General features: G+C 41.1%; 2 protein-coding genes across 4 annotated transcripts in view; both read right to left on the bottom strand.

Annotated features, from left to right (window-relative positions):
- LOC148012199 (uncharacterized) overlaps positions 1-24,074 on the bottom strand; it is a 123,692-nt gene that overhangs the window by 46,753 nt on the left and 52,865 nt on the right. The gene's annotated exons all lie outside the window — the stretch shown is intronic.
- LOC148012200 (uncharacterized) lies at positions 1,699-6,852 on the bottom strand. Its single transcript, XM_087668748.1, has 8 exons — positions 4,100-6,852; positions 3,639-4,018; positions 3,441-3,520; positions 3,296-3,359; positions 3,108-3,215; positions 2,839-2,969; positions 2,525-2,750; positions 1,699-1,730 (listed from the first exon to the last, which is right to left on the bottom strand). Exons 2-5 carry the CDS (start codon positions 3,963-3,965, stop codon positions 3,171-3,173), a joined length of 516 nt encoding a protein of 171 aa, XP_087524874.1. The 5' UTR covers positions 3,966-4,018; positions 4,100-6,852; the 3' UTR covers positions 1,699-1,730; positions 2,525-2,750; positions 2,839-2,969; positions 3,108-3,170.

The raw sequence follows: 24,074 nt of genomic DNA, 5'->3' as shown, positions 1-24,074 counted from the left end.
TTTCCTTTTCTCGGGATCCCACAATTTATACCTCATTTCACCCTCGTCACCATATCCTAGGAAAATGCATTTACAGGACTTTGGCTCAAGTTTGTTGCGTTTTTCTTTACGAATGTGCACAAAAGCCTCGCAGCCAAACACTTTCAAATGAGCGTATGAAGGTGGCTTGCCCGACCACGCTTCTTGGGGAACTCCCCCCCCCCCCCCAAAGACCTATTTGATGACCGATTAATCAAGTGAACGGCTGTCATAACAGCCTCTGCCCAAAAACCATGGGGTGATGCAGCATGAGACAGCATCGTACGGACCTTATCCTGTATGGTCCGATTCATGCGCTCTGCAACTCCATTTTGGGGTGGATTATGAGGGGCAGTGAGCTCCCTCTTTATCCCTTTGCTGTCACAAAATGCCTGAACAGCTTTGGACACATATTCCCCACCATTGTCAGAGCCAAGACACTTAAGTATCTTATCTGTCTCATTTTCAGCCAATGCCAAGAATTTTTTAAACTTATCAAGCGCTTCATCCTTGCTACAAATAGGGTAAACCCATACTTTCCGTGTAGCATCATCGACAAAGGTGACAAAACATTTCTTTCCCCCTAAAGATAATCCTAGCATTTGACATACATCTGAATGCAAGATATCTTTGTTCCCTCTCTTCTATAGCAGTCTCTAGCTCCTCCATAGACTCTAGGATGTCTTTTATATTCCCTTGTACCTCTTTACCCAACTTTGCTAGTTCCTCACATTAAGTTGTTGCATGCTTATAAGGTTCTGTTTTTCCTCAGTCCACCTTGCTTCCCACTTTCCTTCTCCTTTATTTGCTTCAAGATGCTCTTTTAGCTCTCAGATTTCTCATTGATGCTTTGCTACTGGTGGTTTGCCTATTGAGTGCAATTGAGGATTCTCTTTCAATCTCCAGCTCAACTCTACTGCCGCTGTCTTCTCCTCCTTGGCCTTTTCTATATGTGCTAGTAGGAGCTCTTTGACATACTCATCGTATGTTGTGGCCGTGGGCATTGAGGGGGATGTTGTAGTTGTGGACGCCTCTAGCTTCTATCTCTTGGGATCGTGCCTCAACTTGGCATCAGCTGTGGCGGCCAGTCTTTTAGCTCCTAGAAGTGAAACCCCTACTCCCAAATCTGGAGCTATCGCCTACATCTTCGTCACAAAAAATTGTATCATGGATATTAACTTGCTAGTGTCCATGATAGCTATAGCGTCTTGGGAGATCGAGGTGGTCATGGCATGGGACGTGAAGATTGAGGGGAGGGGATGCATTTAGGATTTTCCATTTCCTAATACTATTGGGATTGCTTCAATTTTTGAGGCCTTGACATTGTTGCTTGGCTCTCCTTCACTACAACAAAAACGAGGCATAGATGCGCATGTTAGACGCGCAAAGTCAGGCACGTCTATCAGAGCGTCTATAAATGCGTGTAAATAGACGCAAATTTTGCATCTATATATCCACGCAAATAGACACTAATATAGACGCGCCAGCAGATGCACAATTATTTAACCACCTAAAATTAGCAATTCACATAATTGAAAAACCAAAGTTAATAATTATTTAACCACCTGAAATTGATTCTTGAGCATGCACATGTGCGCATGATAAAAACCATAGAATTAAGAATACACATTGAATCATTGAATTAAAAAATAGAGTTAATAATTACTTTTTCATTTCTCTCTAATGAATGGCAGTTCCTCTAGTTGACAAGCCTGATATAAGTAATTACCGGCAAACAACAGAAACCTTACAATTAGTAGCAAGCATTGCAATATGTATCTCGTAATTTCTCTATGTACTTGAAGATGATAAAAGATACTTCCTTTTTATTATGGAAAATTCAATGCTTGCTTTAAAATTGACTATTGATTCTTGAGTATGCACGTGTGCGCATGATAAAAAGCATAGAATTAGGAATACACATTGAATCAATGAGAAAATTAAGTATGTTACAGTGAATGATCTACTTCTAGGTCTATGTTACCAAGAGGTAACGAAACAAATAAGTTTATCCCACTATCGGATGTGTTGCTATATTGCTCAATAACTTCATCAAGATCATCGACAATCACATTATTGTCTTCTTCTGCGTTTCCTTGAACATCCTCACGAGGTTTATCTTATATTATATCACGCATATCATCCATTATGGTGTCATCATGCACATCATCATTAATTGTTGGATTGCCATCTGCTATCTCCATGTCGGTAATATTACCATATATTGGTTTTGAACGATTAGATATAGGGATGACATACCACCATCAGTTATTGTTTACCATTGGATGATACACAACTTGTATTTGAAAAACAAAAGCAAAAAACTTAAGTACTTATTATATTGTGTATACGTATCACATGTATACATATAAAAAATTTAGCATTTGCATATATACATGCTCGCATTGTTAAGGTAGTACTAATGTGTCATTCTTGTTTTGGTGAAATTTTGTAGAGTCAATGATTACAAAACCACTTGGATGACGTCTGATTATGCAATGCTCACCATTTGTTACCACTTCTTTAAACCACTTCACATTCAGTACATATATAAAGAATCGTTTGAAGTCAAGCTTCAGAATATCTTGGATCAAGCCACAATAACCTTCCATGGTACCATTGGCAGCCTCGAAGTGAGCAAGGACACCACAATCTTGGGTATTTCTCTTTTCATCTATACGTTGAGTTTGAAGATGTTTACCCTCACACCAAAGTGCATTGAATAATGTGCACTAGTAGTAAAAGATAAAAGATCAAACATGTCAATTATTTATATAAAATAAATCTTATAGAAACAAATTAATTGATGGTATGTCTCACCTTTGATAAGCAACCTCGTGCGTATTCCCACTCTTCTTGAGATATATTAATTTCCTCCTCTTTTTACATTCTCTCCATTTCCTCATATAACCAATCTATGTCAATATGATGTGGGAGCGCATTTGGATGATCTGGAAATGAGACATTACGTCCATATCTAGTGCAAAATTATTGTCTTTCACTTTTTCTTCTTGCCCTTGCTTCATTATATAGTGTTACCCATTTGCTCATAACATCACTATTGAGCACACAAAAACTATTTAACTTACAAAGTTCTTCTTTTGTTAGCACTTTACTCATTCCTTTTCCTTGAGGTACTATAAAGATCATCCTCAAGTCTTCATCATCTTTCCATAGTCGTGGTTGAGAGGGATCCACTTCAGCAAGATATTCAGAGATATAAACAAGGGATGATTGCACTAAACAAGAGAAAAATTTCCTCCACCAAACAAACTACCTCAACAGATAATACTCGAGCATCTTGCAATGTGTTTGGATCAATTTCCTTCGAGCTCACATATCTGTCAAGATGTATTTGAGAATTGTTTATTTTTGTGTAGAAATTCAAAGATATATAATGAAAAAATACAATGTATACACACCTCACAAGCTCTCCCATCTTGTAAATGATATCACGTACATCTTTGGAGGAACAATGGGATATGCTAGTAGGAAGTACGAACTAAATGTAAACAATATTCATAGATCAAATAATTAGTTGAGGAAAAAGTCATCATACCCCAAATTTTACACATAGTTACTCCACTAATTACTATATTCATGGTTAGAGATACCCTTACTTGAATCATTTTGTGCCAATCGTGGGACTTCAAACCAGATAGTTGCTCCACACTTCTTTTCTTTTTCTTTATGAAGGCTCCCTTGAGACATCTCATACATCCTCTGGGTGCTCGAAAGCTATATATTTGTTCCTTCACTATTTTTTCATCGTTCTTTGACAACATCCAAGGTGCATGGGGTAGCTCAATCTTTCCTCTGGGTCCAATGCGTGGCCAGGCTCGTCTCATGCGACCAATGCTACATAAATCCTCCCTTACATTAACTAAATCACGAGCCCCTATCAAGTGATCCCATAATGTAGATACAACATTTTTGAATATGTGCATGGGGTCTGATCTGGAGTTCAGTCCAGTACAGAAGACGAAAGAATATAGAAAACCTAACAAACAAACAATATATTATGTAAACAATTCATCATGCTAAATACTTTAAAGTCAATCGAGAGAAATGCACTTCTTACCGACTCATGCCAAGTGGAGGGTGGCTGTCGGCATTAATCCATCTCTCCTTCCAATCTCGAATGGTTACAGATTGTGGAGTCATTCCATTAGTAGGGAGAACATATTTGAAATGGTCAATAGGAAGAAATCGATGATGATTGTCGTAGATAACCTTCTTCAAATGTGCCGGCCTAGAGGAAACTAGAGAGGGACTGCAAATAGGACATGCATGATATCCTGACGTGGTTAAACCGGAAAAAACAAGTGAATTAATAGAATGCAATTGATTTAAGTCTTGAATTTCAAATATAGAGTTATATACATGTACCTGAACACTCTTGTATCCTGGAAAGTCGTGCATGGTCCACAACAACATGGCCTTCAATGTGAAATCTCTAGAGGATGCAGATGCACTTGTATCTTACACCTCAATACCTTCCCATAACATTTCTAAATCTTCAATCAAAGACTCTAAGTAAATGTCCATGTTTTTTACCTTGTGCTTTCCAGGAATCAGAAGGGACAACATCACATGTCCCTTTTTAATTGCCATGGATGGAGGAATATTATAGTTCACCAATACCACTGGCCATACACTATATGATGTGCTTTTGATGCCAAATGGATTGATTCCATCCATACCTAAACCAAATCTCAAATTTCTTGGCTCTTCTTTGAAAATGGGCCACAAATTATCTATATGTTGCCATGCAGGTGTGTCTGCAGGGATCCTCCATTTTCCATCACTTGAACGATGACTAGCATGCCACCATGACATGAGCTTTTCAATAGACTTACACTTGAACATAAGTTTTATACGTGGAACAATTGAAAAATGTCGCAAAACCTTACGAGGCACATCCATTGACTTCATCTTCCCTTCGTATCTTGATTCGCCACAAACAGGACACTCTCGTGCGAACTCATGAATCCCACGAAATAAGACACAATCATTGACACATGCATGGATCTTGACATAATCGAGGCTTCCCAGAGATGTCAAGTAATGTCTTGCTTGCTCTCTCTTAGTTGGCAATTTGTTTCCTTTTGGAAGCATTTGTGATAATAACCTACATATATTTTTAAAAGTGAGTTAAAAAACCACCAACATATATTTCTGTCTGATTTCAAAATAGAATTAACAATTAATATTATGATTCATATATAAGCCAAACTGAATTGATACCTACTTCAATAACGCATCCAAACTAACATTACTCCATCCATAAATTGTTTGCAAGTTAAGTATCTTGAGGGACGCACGAAGAACGGAGTACGTACAATCTTCATACAACGGAGTAGATGATGCTACATATAGTGGATCATCTGGCTTCGTAGAGTGACTTCTCCCTGAACCGGTTGCGAAAATATATGGTGTACTATGTTGTCAAAATCTCATCCTCACACATGCACACACTTATACACCTCCATGCACATAAACGTATGCACATAAAGGAATGCACACTTGCACACACATTGTGTCCATTGCTCTTTCTCTCAACAAATGCTCTCCCTATTTGCAATGGGGGTCAACAAATAGGAGGAAGAAGGAACAAGGTAACCTATAATGCCATGTGTACCATACTACCAACCATAGTATATACACACCTAGAACCTTGCACTTAGTTCTCATCACACAAAGATCCTATCCTAGTGCACATACCTTGTGCACCAATCCCACTACAGTGCATTGCACCCCCCCACATCCATGAGCATTGTGCATTGAATTAGTGCATTAGTATCATAGCACATAGACATAGCACTTCGCCCTACAAGTAGAGCATTGCATTTCCTCTCACATAACCCAATACATAAGATCGCTATTGCATTACACTTGGACACTCACCTTAGTGCACACATTAGTGCATAGTGCACAATGCACAATGTATATACACTAGCACACATGTACTAGTGCACTTACTTAAAGCAACCACTAGCACACTTGCCTACACACTAGTGCATTCATGGTGTAATAAGACTTGCACTCTACCTCACTAGAACATTGGTTTACTTGCATACCAATTAAGTGCACTAGCCCCTTGCATAGTACACAATGTAGATTGTGGAGTGCACACGTTCACAATGCACACATATATAGTGTTCACTAGCACATATCCTTGCAATTGTTTAAGAGATCAACCCACCTTGCACACCATTGTGCATTTAGCTCGAACCTAGGACTAAACACCCCAATAATAATATAACCTCAATAGTGCATAATGCACTAGTGCACATGCATTGTATAACCAATATACACTAGTCATCTTAGCACACGTGCACATACATAACACCCTTGTACATGGAAAAGGGATGCATGCTCATGCACATGCTAGTTACCCCTTTTGTCTCTCTCTCTATTAGTCAACACCCTCCTTGTTTGCAAAGGGGTTCAAGGGGAGTTAGGAAGAAAGAAGCAAAAACCTTGTTGTGCATGAATATATTGCCCTATGACTCATTCTAGGACTCACCACGTGCACCAATGCATCTTTGCATTGCACATACACCTCATCCAACCTAGAGCACTACATCTAGTTCACCACATCAAGCATTGCACAAAATTCACTAGGTTTGCCCATCCATGCTCACTACATCCTAGTGCACAACAAAGTGCACTAACCCATCACCTCAGTGTATAGTGCACAATGCACTGTGCACACAAACCAGTGCATAGTTCTTAGCGTACATTGCACATACTTTGTACTATTCGTGTGTTGGAATTGCGGTCACCTAGGACACATTTCTTCACACTACCCTGAGAGGGAGCAAGAAAATAGAGATAAGGCTAACCTGAGATATGCTGAGTGTGGAATCACCCATCTCTTTTGCCGATTTCCCTAGGCGAAGGCCATCCTCTAGTTTGGCAACCGAGTCATCAGTTCCATTGGGATTGTTTGATGTTGAGACACTCGATGGGCTGTCATGACCCATGCGCAAACAAAGCAGGCCAGCATATCATTGCCAGGGCCTAGCAACCTTGATGCAACTCAGTTGGAAAGAAGAGTTAGAGACGAAGGAGGAAGAGACCAGATGCCAAGGTCACCCTCAAAACCGAAAGTGCCATGACACTGCCAGTTGGAGGGAAAGTCATTGACGTAGAAGAAGGGACATCAGCACCTCACACGGCTAAAAAGGGAAGTGCTAAGGCTAGGGCGTACCCCAACCCAAAGCGCTAACTCAAATCCCCTAGCCCTTTTTGACTCCCTACTTCACACACTTAGGGCACCTCAAGGGCAGGGCATACCTAGGGAGGTGACACTTGCCTATGGTTAGACATGTCACCCTATGCTACACACAGCGTACCTCCCTTCGCACGAACGGGGTCTTGCAGTGTGGGACATCACCTAGGCTTGCCTATGTTGGAAGAGAGACAGAGAGATAGAGTGGAGTAGAAGATGAGGCATAGCTCATTGTTGTTCTTTTTCCATTATTCTTCCATCATACTAACTGAAAGAGATAGGTATGACTAACCAAGTCTAACTGTGGTTAAGTCACTAACTACACCAACTTATTGAATGTCACACATGTGTACAGTTGTATCCAACTAATATCGGTCACACACATAAAGATAAATTGACAGAAGAGTAATGGAAGCTTGATATTCTAACACTCCCCCTCAAGCTTAAACCATTTGATAAACTCCAAGTAGCTTTCTGAAGTATATAAACTTTTTTTACCAAGAGACTTGGTAAATATATCTGCTACCTGGTCTTCAGTCTTCACATGAATCAAGTCACTTTACCCTGTAAGAACCATTTCTTTGATGATGAAATGATAGTGAACCTCAATATGTTTGGACCTAGCATGGTAAGATAGGATTGCTAGCCAACATAATACTACTGAGGTTATCACGATGCAATCTTACTCTGCTTTCCAACTATATTCCCAAATCTTTCAACAATTTCATCAATTGAATTGCTTCGCCAGCCGCTTAGGCAGCTCCTCTGTACTCAGCTTCTGTAGTAGACAATGCAACAATAGGCTGTTTCTTATTTTGCCAACTGATCATACTTCTATCCAATCCAAATGCATAACCACTGGTTGACCTCCTGTCATAGGCACAACCATCCCAATCAACATCAGTAAACCCTATCAAGTCTGGAGATTTTCCATATTCATAAAACAATCCAGAATCTATAGTACCCTTTATATATCTCATGATCCTCGTGACTGCATCTAAATGTGGTTTGCGAGGCTTTTGCATGAACTGACTAATCAGCCCCACTACATAACATAAGTCAAGATTGGTAATAGTCAAGTATATCAAGCTGCCCACCATCTATCGATACATGGTCATATTCTCTATGTCATTCCCAATATCAATCTCCTGCTTGACATTCTGATCAAGAGGTGTCTCCATAGGCTTGCATTCAGCCACACCATACTTCTATAACATGTCATGAGTATACTCTTTCTGCAGCCATATACCTTGAGACGTAGAGACTACCTCAATCCCAAGAAAAAACTTTAGTTCACCAAGGTTTCTAACTCTGAATTTACCTTATAAACATGATTTAATTTGAGCAATTCCCTCTTCATCATCTCCATTGATAATAAGATCATCTACATAAATCACTAGAAATACATATCCATGATCTATCTTCTTTGTGAACAGACTGTGATCTGCAACACCCAATATAAATCCATGTTGTTGTAAATAACTGTTGATCCGAGCATTATATGCTCTAGGTTCCTATTTCAGTCCATATAAATCCTTTTTCGGCTTACATACATGTGTAGGAAAGTCCGAGTGAACATAGCCTTTAGGCTGCTCCATATATACTTCCTCAACCAAATCACCATTCAAGAAAGCATTCTTGACGCCCATTTGCCATAATTTCTAGCCTTTGCATGCTACTAAAGCAATGATAGTTCTGACTATTGCCATTTTAGCCACTAGACTAAATGTCTCCTCATAGTCAAGGCCATATTGATGTGCATACCCTATTGTGTTGAGATGACAAGCTCAACACATGCAGACATTGATGATGGACTGCCTGGTTAGATGGGTCCACACATCCACACTTAGCACATCGGTGGTCATTATGACTCACACATGGCCACTAACTCATTACTTATTATATTCAAGTTGTTACACCTATTTACAACTGGCATAGTTATAGCTCCAGTCGACTAGTGTAGTCGGTTATGCATTGTTTGACTTAGTAGGCCACTTTCCTTTATGTTGTATCTTATCTATACTTTGCATACATTGTAAAGTGTGTGGAAGAAGAAGAAGAAACTAGCAAGAAAACGTTTTGGCCTCCATCTCTCTTCTTGTCTCTTGAGTGAGCTTCTCCTTGTGCATTCTGTGTGTGTTCAGCACATCATCTCGAGCAAGCCCCCCCACCACACGATTCTTGACATGGTATCAGAGCCGCGCCACTGAGAGAGGCTGATTTCGAAGGCTGAAGTGAAGGAGAATAATCAAGGTTCGAGCAAGCAAGCCACAGGTATGAAGCTCTCCCATCCTTCCACTATTTCTCTTGGATAGTGCCTGTGGAGGCACCGGAAGCAGGGCAGAGCAAAAAACTCAAATTGGAATTATTTTGGGCATGTGAGGCCGTTTCATGCCCCATTTTAGAGCCGCAAGGTTGCGGACAATAGTTTTAGGGTACACAGCGATTTTGGCTGTTTTGACTGAAAGTGGGTGTGCGGGTTACAGATTGCGAATCTATAATTCTTGAGGTGTTTGCAAGAAGCAAACATAAGGTTTATCTGCAAACAGGTTGCAGATTGCATGTATTGTTGAGCAAACAATGAAAAAGGATGTCTAGTGTATTGCTGTGCACTACAGGTTGAGGGTTGCAGAAGGTTTGCTTGTTGTTTGGTATTAGTTTTGTGATAATGGCAGAGAATAGTGGAAGCCCCATCATTGAGAACCTTGACAAGAACAAATACCCTTCATGGAAGTTCTGTGTCACGAACTTCCTTATTGGAAAGGCCTCTATGAGTTTGTTTCAGGTGAAGAAAAGGAGCCGGAGGTGAGTGATCCTCCAACTCTACAGAAGAGACAAAAGCACCGAAGGAATGGAATGCAAAAGATAAAAAGGTCATGTACAGTCAGAGGCGCTGCAATCAAAGCATAGTTTTTTATAAAGACCATGTACCATCCTATCAATCCAAGAAAACTACATATTTCTTTGAGAGACGTAGGTGTTGGCTACTCCAGAACGTTGTCGGATCTACTGAAATTCCTTCTGATGATAGAATGAATCCCAGATATTCAATCTGTCACTTGAAAAATGCACACTTCTTCTTCTTGGCATAAAGCTTGTGTGCCCTCATTGTTTCAGGAACAATGTGGCTGGGGTTCATGATCTTCTTCTTGTTTGGAGTAGACTAGGATATCATCGAAGAAGACGAATACGAAGTCATCAAGATATGGCCCAAAGATATCCAGCATTAGCCTGTTGAAGGTAGCAGGAGCATTTGTCAGCTTGAATGACATGACCAGGAATTCAAAGTGTGCATTTCTTGTGATGAATGCCATCTTTGGGATGTCTTCTTCCTTTGGGATATCCATACCTAAGATCTATCTTTGAGAAGATCTTCGCACCTTGAAGACGGTCAAGAACCTCATCTATTCTTGGAATGGGGTATTTGTTTTTAATGGTTGATTGATTCAACCCTCTATAGTCAATGCATAGCTGAAGCGTTCCATCTTTCTTCTTCTGGAACAGTACTACCTTGGTCTAACAGTTGCTTGAGTTTCTCCTTTAGCTCAATCTCTTCTAGGATGGACATCCTATATGGTCTCTTTGCGATTGATGCAGCTCCTGGAGCCAACTTGATTTCATGATTGACTTCCCTTTAAGGAGGAAGTTTAGTCAGCTCTTCAGGAAATACATCTGCGTATTCCTTTAACCATGAAGGTTCTTTCCTAGATTCCTAATCCTGATCTAGCTTATTTAGCTTAATCAAATAGACAGGTAGCCCCTTTCTGACTCATTTTATTATCCGTGATGCTTTTGCCAGCTGAATTTTTGGCTTACCAGCCTCTCCTCGAGTTGTAACTAGTTCATCTTCACAATTTTGAAAGGAGACTTGGCCCTTTCCATAGTGAATGTGGGCATCATTGGGTATTAGCCAATCCATTCCGAGCAAACATTTGTGGACACCTAGGTTCATTACCCTGAATCGTACCAAAGCTGACTTTCCACCCAGTAGGATTTTCACCTTAGCAGTTTGCCTGGTACAAGAGACCTCATGACCATTTGCTAATTCCAAAAGTAAGGTAGGTGCATCTTTGGTGGCTATTCCTAATCTTCTTGCATAGACTGGTGAAATGAAGGAATGTATATTGCCACAATCAATCAAGGTTTTGAAGCTTTTACCTTGGTAATCCAAAGGAGTTTGAATGACCGAGAATTGCTGATTCGGGCCTTTCTTGTGAAGAGTGGCATGAACCGTTGCCCTCTCAATGTCAGATCAAGGGATAGACCAAGCTGCTTTAATTCCTAGAATTCATTCATCTTCTGTGTGCGGTAGGCATGTGGTAGATATCTCCCTCACATAGCTCTTTTAAGCTTCTCCCAAGTAACTGACCCTTGGGAGATCCCTTGGTCTCTCCACCATTGCTTCCACCAAAGTCTTACTCCACCGGTAAGCTTTAGTTTGGCAAGCATCGCTTGGTTAGCGGGTGCAGTACCTACTACCTCAAAATAATCATCCATGGATTTGATCCAGACCTCGGCGTCAGTTTGGACGGTCCTTCCCTTACCATCAAATTCAGGTGGCTTCCTTTGTTTGAGAAGGAACTTCTTCTCTTGAATTACAATCGTATTTAGTGCAGGGATCAGACTAGGAATCTGCACTTGAGGTTGTGCCTGGGCAATAAGATTCTTTACGTTAAAAACTTGCTAAATACTTCTCACATTACATTAATATGCCTAGTTTAGCTTGTAGGCAAATGGCCTAATCACTTAACTCCTTTACCAACACTTACAACCATGACAGACAGTGATAAAAAAAAATCTTATTCATTCATGTGGGCATACCCCTTTTGAGTACATTTATTTTGGAAAGGTAGAACAAGCTGATCGGCACATCAGTTTGGGGAGAATAAGATTGTGTTACATTCGGCTACAGAAACTGAGTAATAATATGGAGTGGGGTCGTGGAATTTAAGGAATCGATAGGTTATAGGAAGCTTGGGGTATCCCTTCCTTTGATACCCATTCTTCTCATAACGTCCCAATACCTTGATTCTGTTGGCATGGATTATTCGAGTCACTTCCTCGTATACATACTTGTTTTGCTTGGCCTTCTGACCGCCGACATGTAGGGTTGCGTTAATTGCGTAAGCCTCAACAAAGATGAACAGCTTCACGATCTTTAAATCCTCCATCCACTTGATTCTCTTCAAGTTGGTCTAAAGGTACGCAAGTTGGTGGGCCGCTATGTAATAAATTCCTGATTCACCCATCCATCTCTGTTCCACGTACAGGGGTGAAGGATTGTAGATGCGGTCTAGGATATTCATCATACCTAGCCTCTATCGATAATCCGAAGCACGCATTGCAGTCATAAACATAACCTGGAACACCAAGAATTTGTTCCATGCTTTGTGACTCTGCAGGCCAGCATCCGTAAGTAAGTAAGGAAATGTTCTTAACAGCAACATTGCTCTACTTCCCCTCATTAAGTTCCCTTATAAGTATTAGATTCCGTTGGTTCACTCTGATACCAACTGTAACGTGTCCCCTTGTCCACTTGTAGGACACGTCTTAGCAACCCATCGGGGAAGAGAGTCTAGAAAGCATCGCTCGGCACTCCCAAGGAATGTCACGGGGTTTGCGATCTAGGTCTTCCCGAGTGTGCCACGAAGCATAAGCATTCTGGTCGTTTCCACTTAGGACCGACTTGAATCAGGGTTTTCCTAATGGTCAAGTTTCTAGAAGGTAACTAGCGTCGAGTGCCAGACAAACTACTTGTGCAGAAACATCAGGGTCAAAGAAAATTTATATTGTACTTGTATCAAGGAGAATGGGAAACTAGAGGGATGTTAAGCTCAACCTCTCTGCCCGTAAGGCCCATTTCATTCCCCTAAAACAATATAAATCGGGATTCTAGCCCTATAGATTCTAGGTCATTGTTACCTCACTGTCAATCCTTTGAGAAAAGTTCCCGGCCAACTGGGACCACCCTTCCGTAGGACGGACCTGGGGTCACATCCACCGCACTTTCCTCGGGTTGCTTTAGTTATCTAATTACCTACCACATTTAGTTTGACAAGAAAAAAACATCTTCTTTAATTAATCAATTAATCAATGGTTCCTTCACGTAACTTAGACTGACATAGAAAAAAAATGTCAAGCAAGTTCCTTTTCAGCATTTGATCTTTATTTATCAGTCTTTGGAATACATCATATAATCCTGCCCGAAGACTATTCTAGCAATCCACAGGGATCGCTATTCCAAGTTCCGCCCGGTAACTAGTATGCGGGCCTCGAGATCCCATATCGAGTCATGTCGGCCTCTTGTACAAGATCCGGAGGCAAGGGATTTACGGCCAGAGCCTCCCCTAGCACCCAAGTGTCCTCGTGCTCCAAGTAGCACCCACGGAGAGACCTCTCGCAGTGGGTTCAATGTGCATTCCCGGCAGGGCTAAGAACCCCCTTGGATAGGGTCAAGCAAACAGTCGGAGGTAACTGATACTGCCTCTCCCTCCAGGCTTTTAACTTGAAGCATTAGTTATTTCTCCGAAATTAATTCATTGAGCAAAGAAGTACAAACATTGCTCCTAAGTATACAATCACGAACATTCCAGTGGTCGTTTGTACGGCCAACTCCTAATGTGTGATTCCTTCTCTCCGAATGCTTCCAGCATTTGATCCTGGATCAATCGCGACTTGGCAAGATCCCAAGGGTTTCGTAAGCTGAGTTTGCTTGTTTACCCCTTTTCCTTGGGTTAGGGTTTATACCCTGTTAACCCAAATTTTCACTACTTTAGGTTTCCATATATTATGGTTAATGGATCCTAGACAACCTCGTTGTTCTCACTTAATTGCTTACTAGGCAATTCATAATTACCTTAGCTTGACAAATCTGTCTTCCAGGAGAAGTGTTGAAGTAGGACGACTTCTCAATTCTTAGGAAGTTTGACTTGCGATTAGAACTCCCCAAACTTGGTCTAAGGAGTAGCAATACTATTTTGTGATTTAGACACAAGATCGTACGACGTTGCAGCTCGTAGCACGAGATAGGTGTCAATATCTGACTTGTGGGAGTATATCTTTCTTCATACGGTCTTTCTTGATCAAGAATACCATTGATCAAGATAAGGGCTTGGGAATCTTCTTGACCCAACCCAACCCTAACCCTACTAGGTTGATAAACGTTTTGGCCCTAGGGTTCCTAAATTCCTTGCGGGAGTCTAGCATTTTGCTCATCTGATCCTTAGGGTGAAAACCCTAGATCATTCTTGCACGGGCGATTAGACAATCCTAACATTTCGAGAATGTGGGTAGGACCTTTGGGATTGGAAATATTAGATCGGCGTCCTAGGTGCGATATTAGGCAGAGTTTTAACATAGCTTAACCCCACCTAGCACATTGAGGTGACCAACATATGTGAACTAATCATGAATTTCATGTAGGCTAATCATTTACGCGAATTACTTAATTGATCTAACCAACCCACGATTTAAGATGATCTTTCCTTTTAGAGATGCAAATACGAGTCTTCTAAATTTGCAAGTACTTTTTCCTAAAAGATGTAACTGCAAGATAGGTGAGATGCATCATTCCTTGCAATTTCCAGAACATAGATCTTTTTTCCTATATGCAACTAAAGGATTGACATTTAGAGCTAACTCTTATAAACCCTACGTTGATGCAACGAAATCAAAGCTTTAATATTTTTAATGAAGATGCATTCAAACTTTGATAAAAGAACTCCATGCATGAGCGAATGCCATGAGTCCATCATTGACTTAATCCTTCCTTTAGCACTTATCCCAACCTAGAATGTAATTATCATCGCATGCGATTTGCTTAGTACAATAAAATATGTGATCGAGTTTGAAGTCGTGCAATACTCCTATCTAAATACCATAGAGAGTGGGTTGGCTATGTATGGTTGCATGTGTGCCTCTGCCTGCATGTAGGATTCCCAACATGAAGGATAGATATGCATACTATAATAAGCAAGTTTTCCATTTTCTCCCTTGCTTTGATGTTTTGCTTGATATGCTCGTAAGAGGTAGGTGCATGGAGTGGACAAGTAGGAGAGATGAGGCTATGCAAGCTGTGTGGACTACAAAGTGTAGAATTAGAGGAGCACATGATTATGACATGCCCAACATATGCACACATACGGGATGACTTTGATATCCCTATACAGGGGCCAGGTCACCAGTTTTTGACCACTACTCCTATATTGAAGTTAGGGACTCTCATCACCTGCATGTTACGCTTTCGAAAGAACCACGCTATATAGATTGTTCTTTCACCGTAGCTACCCCTTTCCTACCATGGGGAGGGAGACTCATTATATATCTGGAAAGGTCCCATGGGTCATAATTTGGCCTTCCATGGACAATAATAAACAACTTCTCTCTCTCTCTCTCTCTCTCTCTCTCTCTCTCTCTCTCTCTCTCTCTCTCTCTCTCTCTCTCGTGGATTTAAAAAATTCAAACAACTCTCTCCTATAATACAGCAATACTACCTTTGGACTTGTCCTATATTAATAGCTTTGGACATTTATCAAAACATACACATACACACGCACATATTCTCTATGTGTGTGTGCATGTATGTGTATGTGTGTGGCTTTAAAAATTTATTTTAACTTTCTCTTACAATACTACATTTGGGCCTTTCCTACACATTAATAGATTTTTATCTTTATCAACACACCCATACACACACACACACACACACACACACTCTGTCTCTCTCTCTCTCTCTCTCTCTCTCTCTCTCTCTCGCTTTATAGATATATATATATATATATATATATGGCTTAAAATAACAATTATAGAAACTCTCTCCTATAATACTACAATATTACCTTTAGACTTCTCTTATATTAATAACTTTGGACATTTATCAAAACACACACACACACACTCTCTCTCTCTCTCTCTCCAATTTGAGATCAAATTCCTCTATTTAAAAGTTTTTGGCCCAAGTATAATTAGACTAAAAAGTCACATTTCTATTATAATTTCAATAGTATAAAGCTTTTTAAAATCTTTGACAAATCTTTATTTTGTCAAATACACAATGTAAAAGACAATAGCCATTATATATTATGTTAATGATTAGTTTTCTATGTTAGGAGAAAAAAAGTCCCAAAAGAGAGGATTTATTTTAGTTCATATGGTCTAAACATTTCAATATAGTTCATTCAGAAAGTCTCAATCTACTATGTCTCATATTAAAACATATCATAAATAAACACATAATTTGATCTTCCTAACCAGTAATTATTTTTTATATTCTCTCTCATCAAACATTATTTTAAAATATCCTCCTCTGTCTCATATTTATATAATCTATTTCTCTATTGACTCTATTGAGTCCTAATGACTCTAGAGAGAGAGAGAGAGATAGAGTTGCAAGAGATATACATAGTGAGAAATGAAGATCAGGGCTTGCAAAAATACATACATATACCTCGGGTTTCTTTAGTTATCTAATTACCTACCACATTTAGTTTGACAAGCAAAAAATAGCTTCTTTCATTAACCAATTTATCATTGGTTCATTCACATAGCTTAGGCATTGACATCGAAAAATAATGTCAAGCAAGTTCCTTTTCAATAATTGATCTTTATTTATCAGTCTTTGGAATACATCATATAATCCTGCCCGAAGGCTATTCCAGCGATCCACAGGGATCGCTATTCCAAGTTCCGCCCGTTAACCAGTATGTGGGCCTTGAGATTCCATCTCAAGTCACGTCAGCCTCTTGTGCAAGATCCGGAGGCAAGAGATTTATGGCCAGAGCCTCCCCTGGCACCCAAGCATCCTCCTGTCAAGAATCGCATGGTGGGGGGACTTGCTCAAGATGATGTGCCGAACACACACAGAATGCACAAGGAGAAGCTCACTCTAGAGACAAGAAGAGAGATGGAGGCCAAAATGTTTTCTTGCTGGTTTCTTCTTCTTCTTCCACACACTTTTCAATGTACACTAAGTATAGATAAGATACATCATAAAGGAAAGTGGCCTACTAAGTCAAACAGTGCATAACGGACCACACTAGTCGATTGGTGCTATAACTATACCAACTGTAAATAGGTGTAAGAACCTGAATATAATAAGTAATGAGTCAGTGGCCATGTGAGAGTCATAATGACCACTAACGTGCTCTGTAGATGTTTGGACCCATCTAACCAGGCGGTCCATCATTAATGTCCGCATGTGTTGAGCTTGTCATCTCAACACCTCCTACTCCAAGTAGCACCCACAGAGAGACCTCTCGCGGCGGGTTCGGTCCATGTTCCTAGCGCGGCTAACAACCCCCTTGGATAGGGTCAGCCAGACAGTCGAAGCTAATTGATATTGCCTCTCCCTCCAGGCTTTTAACCTGAAGCATTAGTTATTTTTTTGGCATTAATTCCTTAAGAAAGGAAGTAAAAAATAGTGCTCCTAAGTGTACAATCACGAACATTCCAGTGGTCGTTTATATGGCCAACTGCTAATGTGTGATTCCTTCTCTCCAAATACTTCTAGCATTCGATCTTGGATCAATCGGGACTTGGCAAGATCCCCAAGGGTTTCGTAAGCTAAGCTACTTGTTTACCCTTTATCCTTGGGTTAGGGTTTATACCTCGTTAACCCAAATTATCAAAACCTTAGGTTTCCTTATTTAAGATTAATAAATCTTGGACAACCCCATTTTCCTCACTTGATTGGTCAATTGCTCGCTAGGCAATCCTTAATTTCCCTAACATAGCAAATCAGCCCAAGGAAGGGTGATGTAGCAGGATGACTACTCATCCTCTTGCAAATTAGACTTGTACTTAAAACTTGCCAACCCTTGTTCTAAGGAGTGGCAATACTATTTTGCGGTTTAGACACAAAACCATGCGACGTTGCAACTTGTTGCACAAGATAAGTGTCGCACCTATCTTGACGGATTATTTCTCCGGTCACACGGTATTCCTTGGTCAAGAATACATTTGGTCAAGATGTAGGGTTTGGGAGTCCTCTCGACCCAACCCAACCCTAACCCTGCTAGGCCGATAACACTTAGCCCTAGGGTTTCTAATTTCCTTGCGGAATTCTAGTATTAGGCTAATTGATCCTTACGGTAAGAACCCTAGATTGTTCTTGCATGGGCGTTTAACTAACCCTAACATTCTGTGAATGTGGGTAGGACCTTTGAGGTTGGAAATATTAAGTTGGTTTCCCGAGTGCGATACTAGGCAAAATTTTATCGCGGCTTAGCTCTACCTAGCGCATTGAGGTGATCATCATTTGAGTTACACCATTACAAGCAATTTACCTAATTGATCTAATTGTCTTGCGACAATACTTTTCCTAAAAGATGTAAATAATTACAAGATATAACATTCCATGAAAATATGCAATTCCTAGACTTTTTCCTTCTATGCAGCTATATGTTCTACAATAATCGTTACTTTCCTTGCCTAAACTATAATGATTGACAATTCACTGCTAACTCATATAAACCCTACGTTGATGTAACAAAATCAAAGCTTTAATATTTTTTATGAAGATGCATTCATAATTTGACAAGAGATCTCTATGCATGAGCGAATGCCATGAGACAATTATTGATTTAATCCGTCCTTTAGCACTTAACCGACCTAAAATGTAACCATCCTCGCATGCAATTTGCAAGTTTATAAATCCTTTCCATGCATTGCGAACGATTTGGACATCATTCAATGGGTGTTTAAGATTATCCTCTATATGAACCACGACCATGAATTTAACTCATAAGTACATCATGCGACATAAGTTCTATCCTTCTTAGCACGATATCATCTTCTAAGGTAGCAAGTGGAGCTCCTGTCTCAGTCAACCAAATCTTACCATCTTTCCCCCAATATACCAAATTCTGCCTCCTTGCATCCTGGAAAGAATCACAATCCCTGCAATGCTGATGGTCCGTACTGTCACACCAAATACATCTCCGATCTCAACTAGGTGCACTAGGAGCACTCCTAGGTGCAATAGGAGCACTAGAACAAGTAGCAGGCGCAGTCGAAGCAAACTGCTCCTTCAACTTACCCACCAACTCCGCTTTGACTGACTCCAGTGTCAAATCTGTGATGCCTTTGATTATGTCATCAAGAGAAGTAGGTACCGCCCAAACAAGAAAGCACTTTCATTCCTGTTTGACTCATGTGTCCCAACCGGCCATGCCACAAAGAAACACTTGGCTGCTCGATCACGGCAACAACATGGTCACGCATACTAGATACATGAAGTTGATACAATGTATCACTCTTGCAACCTCTGGCAATAACCCTAGATCCCTTACAGATCTTCCATTTTCCATCACCAAAGGTGGTATGAAAACCATCATCATCTAGTTGCCCTATGTTGATCAAGCTCTTCTTGAGTTGAGATGCATGCCATACATGCTGAAGTGTAAAGACAGAGCCATGCTGAAACTGTGACTACACACTACCAATACCTGCAATCTCACATGCATAGTTGTCCCCAAGATGGACAACTCCATGTCGACCCCCTGTATATGCGGAAAACCACTCACGATGAGAGGTGACATGAAAAGAAACACCTGAATCAAGAATCCAGGTATGCATGTTATCATCTGTATCTGCAAGTAGAGCATGTGCACCAAAATGTGAAGAGACAAAGAGTACATCAACTCCCACTGTCACTATCATGAGTGACTACATTCACCTCTTCAATTTTTACACTGCTCTTCTTAGGTTGACTGTCCTTCTTCTCTTGCTTGCAAGCTTTTGTCTTCTAGCCTTTTCCTTTCTCTTTCTTCCATTTGTAGCAGTCACGTTTAAAGTGACCCTTCTTGCCACAATGATGGCATTCAACATCTTTGCCACGTGATTTACTGTGTCCCTTGCCATCATATTTGCCCTTTTGCTGTGATCTGCCCCCAGTATGCAAAGCACTGTAAAACTTACTAAATGCATTGTTTTGCGGATTCATCTCTTCCATAAGTAGAGCACTCTCTACATCAGCATGCAAAAGGACCACATTAGAATTTGTCATAGCAGTCCTGAATGTATCCTAATTCTCTGGTAGAGTGCAAACCAAGAAAGTAGCCTTAAATTCCTAATCAATCATGAACTTCAAGGCAACCAAAATGGAATTAAACTCACTCAAGTGAGTAGACATTGATGTACCTTCTTTCATACGCAAATCCATAAGCTTTTTCAGCCAATACACTTTGCTTGCAACACTCTTCTGTGCATACAGTTCTTCCAGTCTAGTCCATATAGCATATGCAAAATCCAAACCTTCAATGTTGAAGAGCAAGGCATCAGAAATCGATAGCTCTATGATTGAGCGTGCAAGCTCATTCAACTCATCCCAATCGTCCTGATCCATGTCCACAGGCTTTGCCCCTTTAGTTTTGATCGGCTTTGCCTACTTCTTTTGTAACAGGATATTGTAGCACTGTTTTTGCCACACTGCAAAATTATGTGCGCCTTCAAGCTTCTTTATATGCATCAAATTACTGCTGTCATTGCTGCCAGCCATGGTTTTCAAATCAAAAGTGACCAAAAAAACCAGTAAATGCAGGCCCAAATTGTCACCCAAGTGACCAAGGTACAAACAAGTACCAATCAGCAATAAATGACCATGCAGAAGTACAGATTTCAGATCTGCAATTCAGTTTTCAGAAGCATCAAACCAAGTGCTACAGCATTATCCAACTGATTACAGCTGTTCCGAAAGGCATGTGCATCACTTTACATGAGAAATCCCAAAATTTCAGCTGCAATTTCTGTTGTGCGTGTACCCACGGGCATAAAATTTGACACGAACAGTCAAAAGCCCCAAAATTTTGTGCTTAAAAGCGTCAAACACACATCTGCATTTCCTCTTCATGCATAGGGCTGTCCAATTTTGCCAAAATGAAGCAATTTCAGCAAAACCCCCAAATTTCGCCAAGTATTGATGTCCAAATTGCGCGGAATTCAACCTGCATATACATAAGATGACCAAATGCTGCACAAATTTTGCCCAAATCGCAAAAGCCCCAAATTGCACCGGGTCCAATGTGCCTCAATGTCGAGAAATTGGGTAAATTTCAGCCCAATTTATGCATGTACATGAAAAGCCCCAAATGTCATGGACAAAATGTCACAAATTCCTACAATTTGTGAGACAAATATCACTGTTGCATCTTGCGCGCATAAAATCTGGACAAATCCCCAAATTTTCCAAGTCTTGCGTGCACTAATTTCAATGAAATTGAAAGAATTTCACTAAAAATGTGAAAAGCCCCAAAGTTCCCAGGAAAATGTGCACCGACTTTGCAATTTTTGAGTCGGATTGTCTAATTCTGTGTTGAGATCCCCAGATTCGAGAAAAGCCCCAAAATTCTAAGCCAAATTTGCACAAATCTGAAGTCTTGTGCTTACGCACGCGAAGCCCCATCAGTGGATGAAGCAATTTTCAGAGAAAAAAAAAGGTTGAATTTTTGAAGAAAAATGACGAGGACGGATCCGTTGACCCGCCAGGCATCGCCTGACAGTCACACCCGCCAGGTGGTCGTATTCGTCAGCGTCCGATGTAGTCCCATCGCGTGCTGCTGTCGCGCCCTGCTACAGATCCTGTTGCGCCGCCTGTTGCAACCGACTGCCGTCTGCTGTCGGTGAGTCTGTGAGCCCGTTGGTCCATGCCTTCAGCGCCACTCTACCATGCCTACAGTCGTCCATGCGTCAGACGTCCATTACGCTTGTACCTAACCAGTCACTTGGCACATCGTGACTGTTGCTACCCTTCGCACTTCTGCAGCAATCGACTGTATCCTTTGCTCACGAGCCTACCTGCTGCAACTGACTGCTCGACTCTGACAACTTCTGCTTGTCGAGTCCACCTAGGACTCCTACAACACCTGAGTTGTCTCTTGCCAGCTCTGATACCAGTTTGAAGGAATCGATTAGGCACGAAGATCGAGGCAGACAGTCATTACACCCAATGAGAGAGACAGGGAGAGTGCGAGAGAGCAGAGTATAGAGTGAATACGTTTTTCGGTACGGTGACGAGTGTACCACTTTAGGTTTTAGATAGATATATGTATGAAAGTACAATGTGCTAAGGGTGTGTTCACACCCATGCACATATAAAAGGCACGATGGCCCTTTATTCCCAACAGTTGCGGCCTCTAAGGATCCCATCAATAGTTCTCTTACAGGTAATTCTTCATCATTGGCTAACCCTTCCCCACCCTCCATTCCTCTCCTTCCTTCCAGGTTTCCCTCTTAGCACCCCTTCTTCGTCTTTGGCTACTCCCCCTCCTTCTCCACCCTCTACTCCGGCTTCCCTACCACCTTTAGGAATGATGCTACTACTTCTCCTTCGTCGCATACTTCAGCCCCTTTAACCTCCCCTCCAAAGTCGTCTAGCCTTCTTCAGATAAGGAGGATTTACCTTCCCTTGCTGAGGAGAAGTCTCTACCACAAACACATGCATTATAAGTACTGAGACTACTTACTCTCCCTCGCAACAAGATGAGCCTATTCGGAATCCTCGTTGGTACCGTTAGCTTTCATGCAAGATTCAAGCATTTCTCACTTTCCTACTTCTACTCCAAGTTTACACATATGAGCTCGCTTACAAGCCCAGTGGAATAGTTCACTGTGTGTGAACTATGCTCTTATGTCACAAATTCTTCATGCCAGTGAGCCTACTTGCACAGGATCTTTGGCGTCAGGCCATGAAGGAGGAGCTCAATTCTATTAAGTGTAATCAAATTTGGGAGTTGGTTCCGCATCCCCCGAAGCGAAAGGTGATAGGTGTGAAGTGGGCCTATAAGGCCAAGTACCTTGCAGAAGGTTCCTTGGATACTCAAAAAGCTAGGCTTGTTACCAAGGATTTTGCTCAGAGGGTAGGTTTGGACTATTTTGAGACTTTTGCACCTACGGCTCAAATGTGTACTATTTGGGTTGTCTTGGCTCTTGCAGCCCACCACCGCTGGCCTATTTATCAGATGGACGTAAAGTGTGCCTTCTTGAATGGTGTCCTTGAGGAGGAGATTTATGTTTCACAACCTCCAAGTTTTCTTGTGCAGGGGAAGGAGGACCATGCCTACAAACTGCGAAAGGCTCTCTATGGCTTGAAGCAAGCCCCTTGTGCTTGGTACCAAAGAATTGATCGATCCTTTCTATAGAGTGGCTTCCATCAATTAGCTCATGACCCCAACCTAAACTCAAAGTTGAGGGTAACAAGTGTGTTTTCCTCATCTTGTATATGGACGATCTTATCATTACGGGGAGCTCTACTCAAGAGGTTGATCATACTCCGGAGATTTCGCGACAAGAGTTTGACATGACGGATCTTGGGCACTTGGAGCTCCCCTTACAGATGCCATCCACTATAGGTATCTTCTTGGCTCCCTCATCTAGCTTATTCACACTCTGCCAGATATTTCTTTTATTGTGGCATTGTTGTCTTCTTTCCTGAAGACTCCCACTCAAGAGCATTGGAGAGCAGCCTTGCATGTTCTTCGTTATTTCCAACGGGATCATGTATGGAGAGGGGGTTACTCTCTCTGGTTAGAGTAATTCTGACTAGGCAAGTGATGTGGATTCAAGATGGTCCACTACCGGTTATGAGTTCTCCCTTAGATTGCAAGATATCTCATGGAGTAGCAAGAAGCAACCTACTGTGGCTCTTTCTTCTACGCAGGCAAAGTATCGTGCATTATGTTCTACAGCTATGGAGGCAGTTTTTGGCTTCACTGCATGTGGCCAAAGATTGGCTTTCCTCAACCTAGATCTATAGAATTGCATGTGGACAACCAAAGTGCTCTCGCTCTAGCAAAGAACCCTGTGTTTCCTACTCCCATGAAGCACA

The sequence above is a fragment of the Lygodium microphyllum genome, chromosome 27 (genome assembly GCF_053477565.2).
Source record: "Lygodium microphyllum isolate KBCC chromosome 27, Lygodium_microphyllum_v1.1.10, whole genome shotgun sequence".
Taxonomy (NCBI): domain Eukaryota; kingdom Viridiplantae; phylum Streptophyta; class Polypodiopsida; order Schizaeales; family Lygodiaceae; genus Lygodium; species Lygodium microphyllum.
The sequence above is the reverse complement of the archived record's forward strand: the minus strand, read 5'-3'. Positions and strand labels throughout refer to the sequence as shown.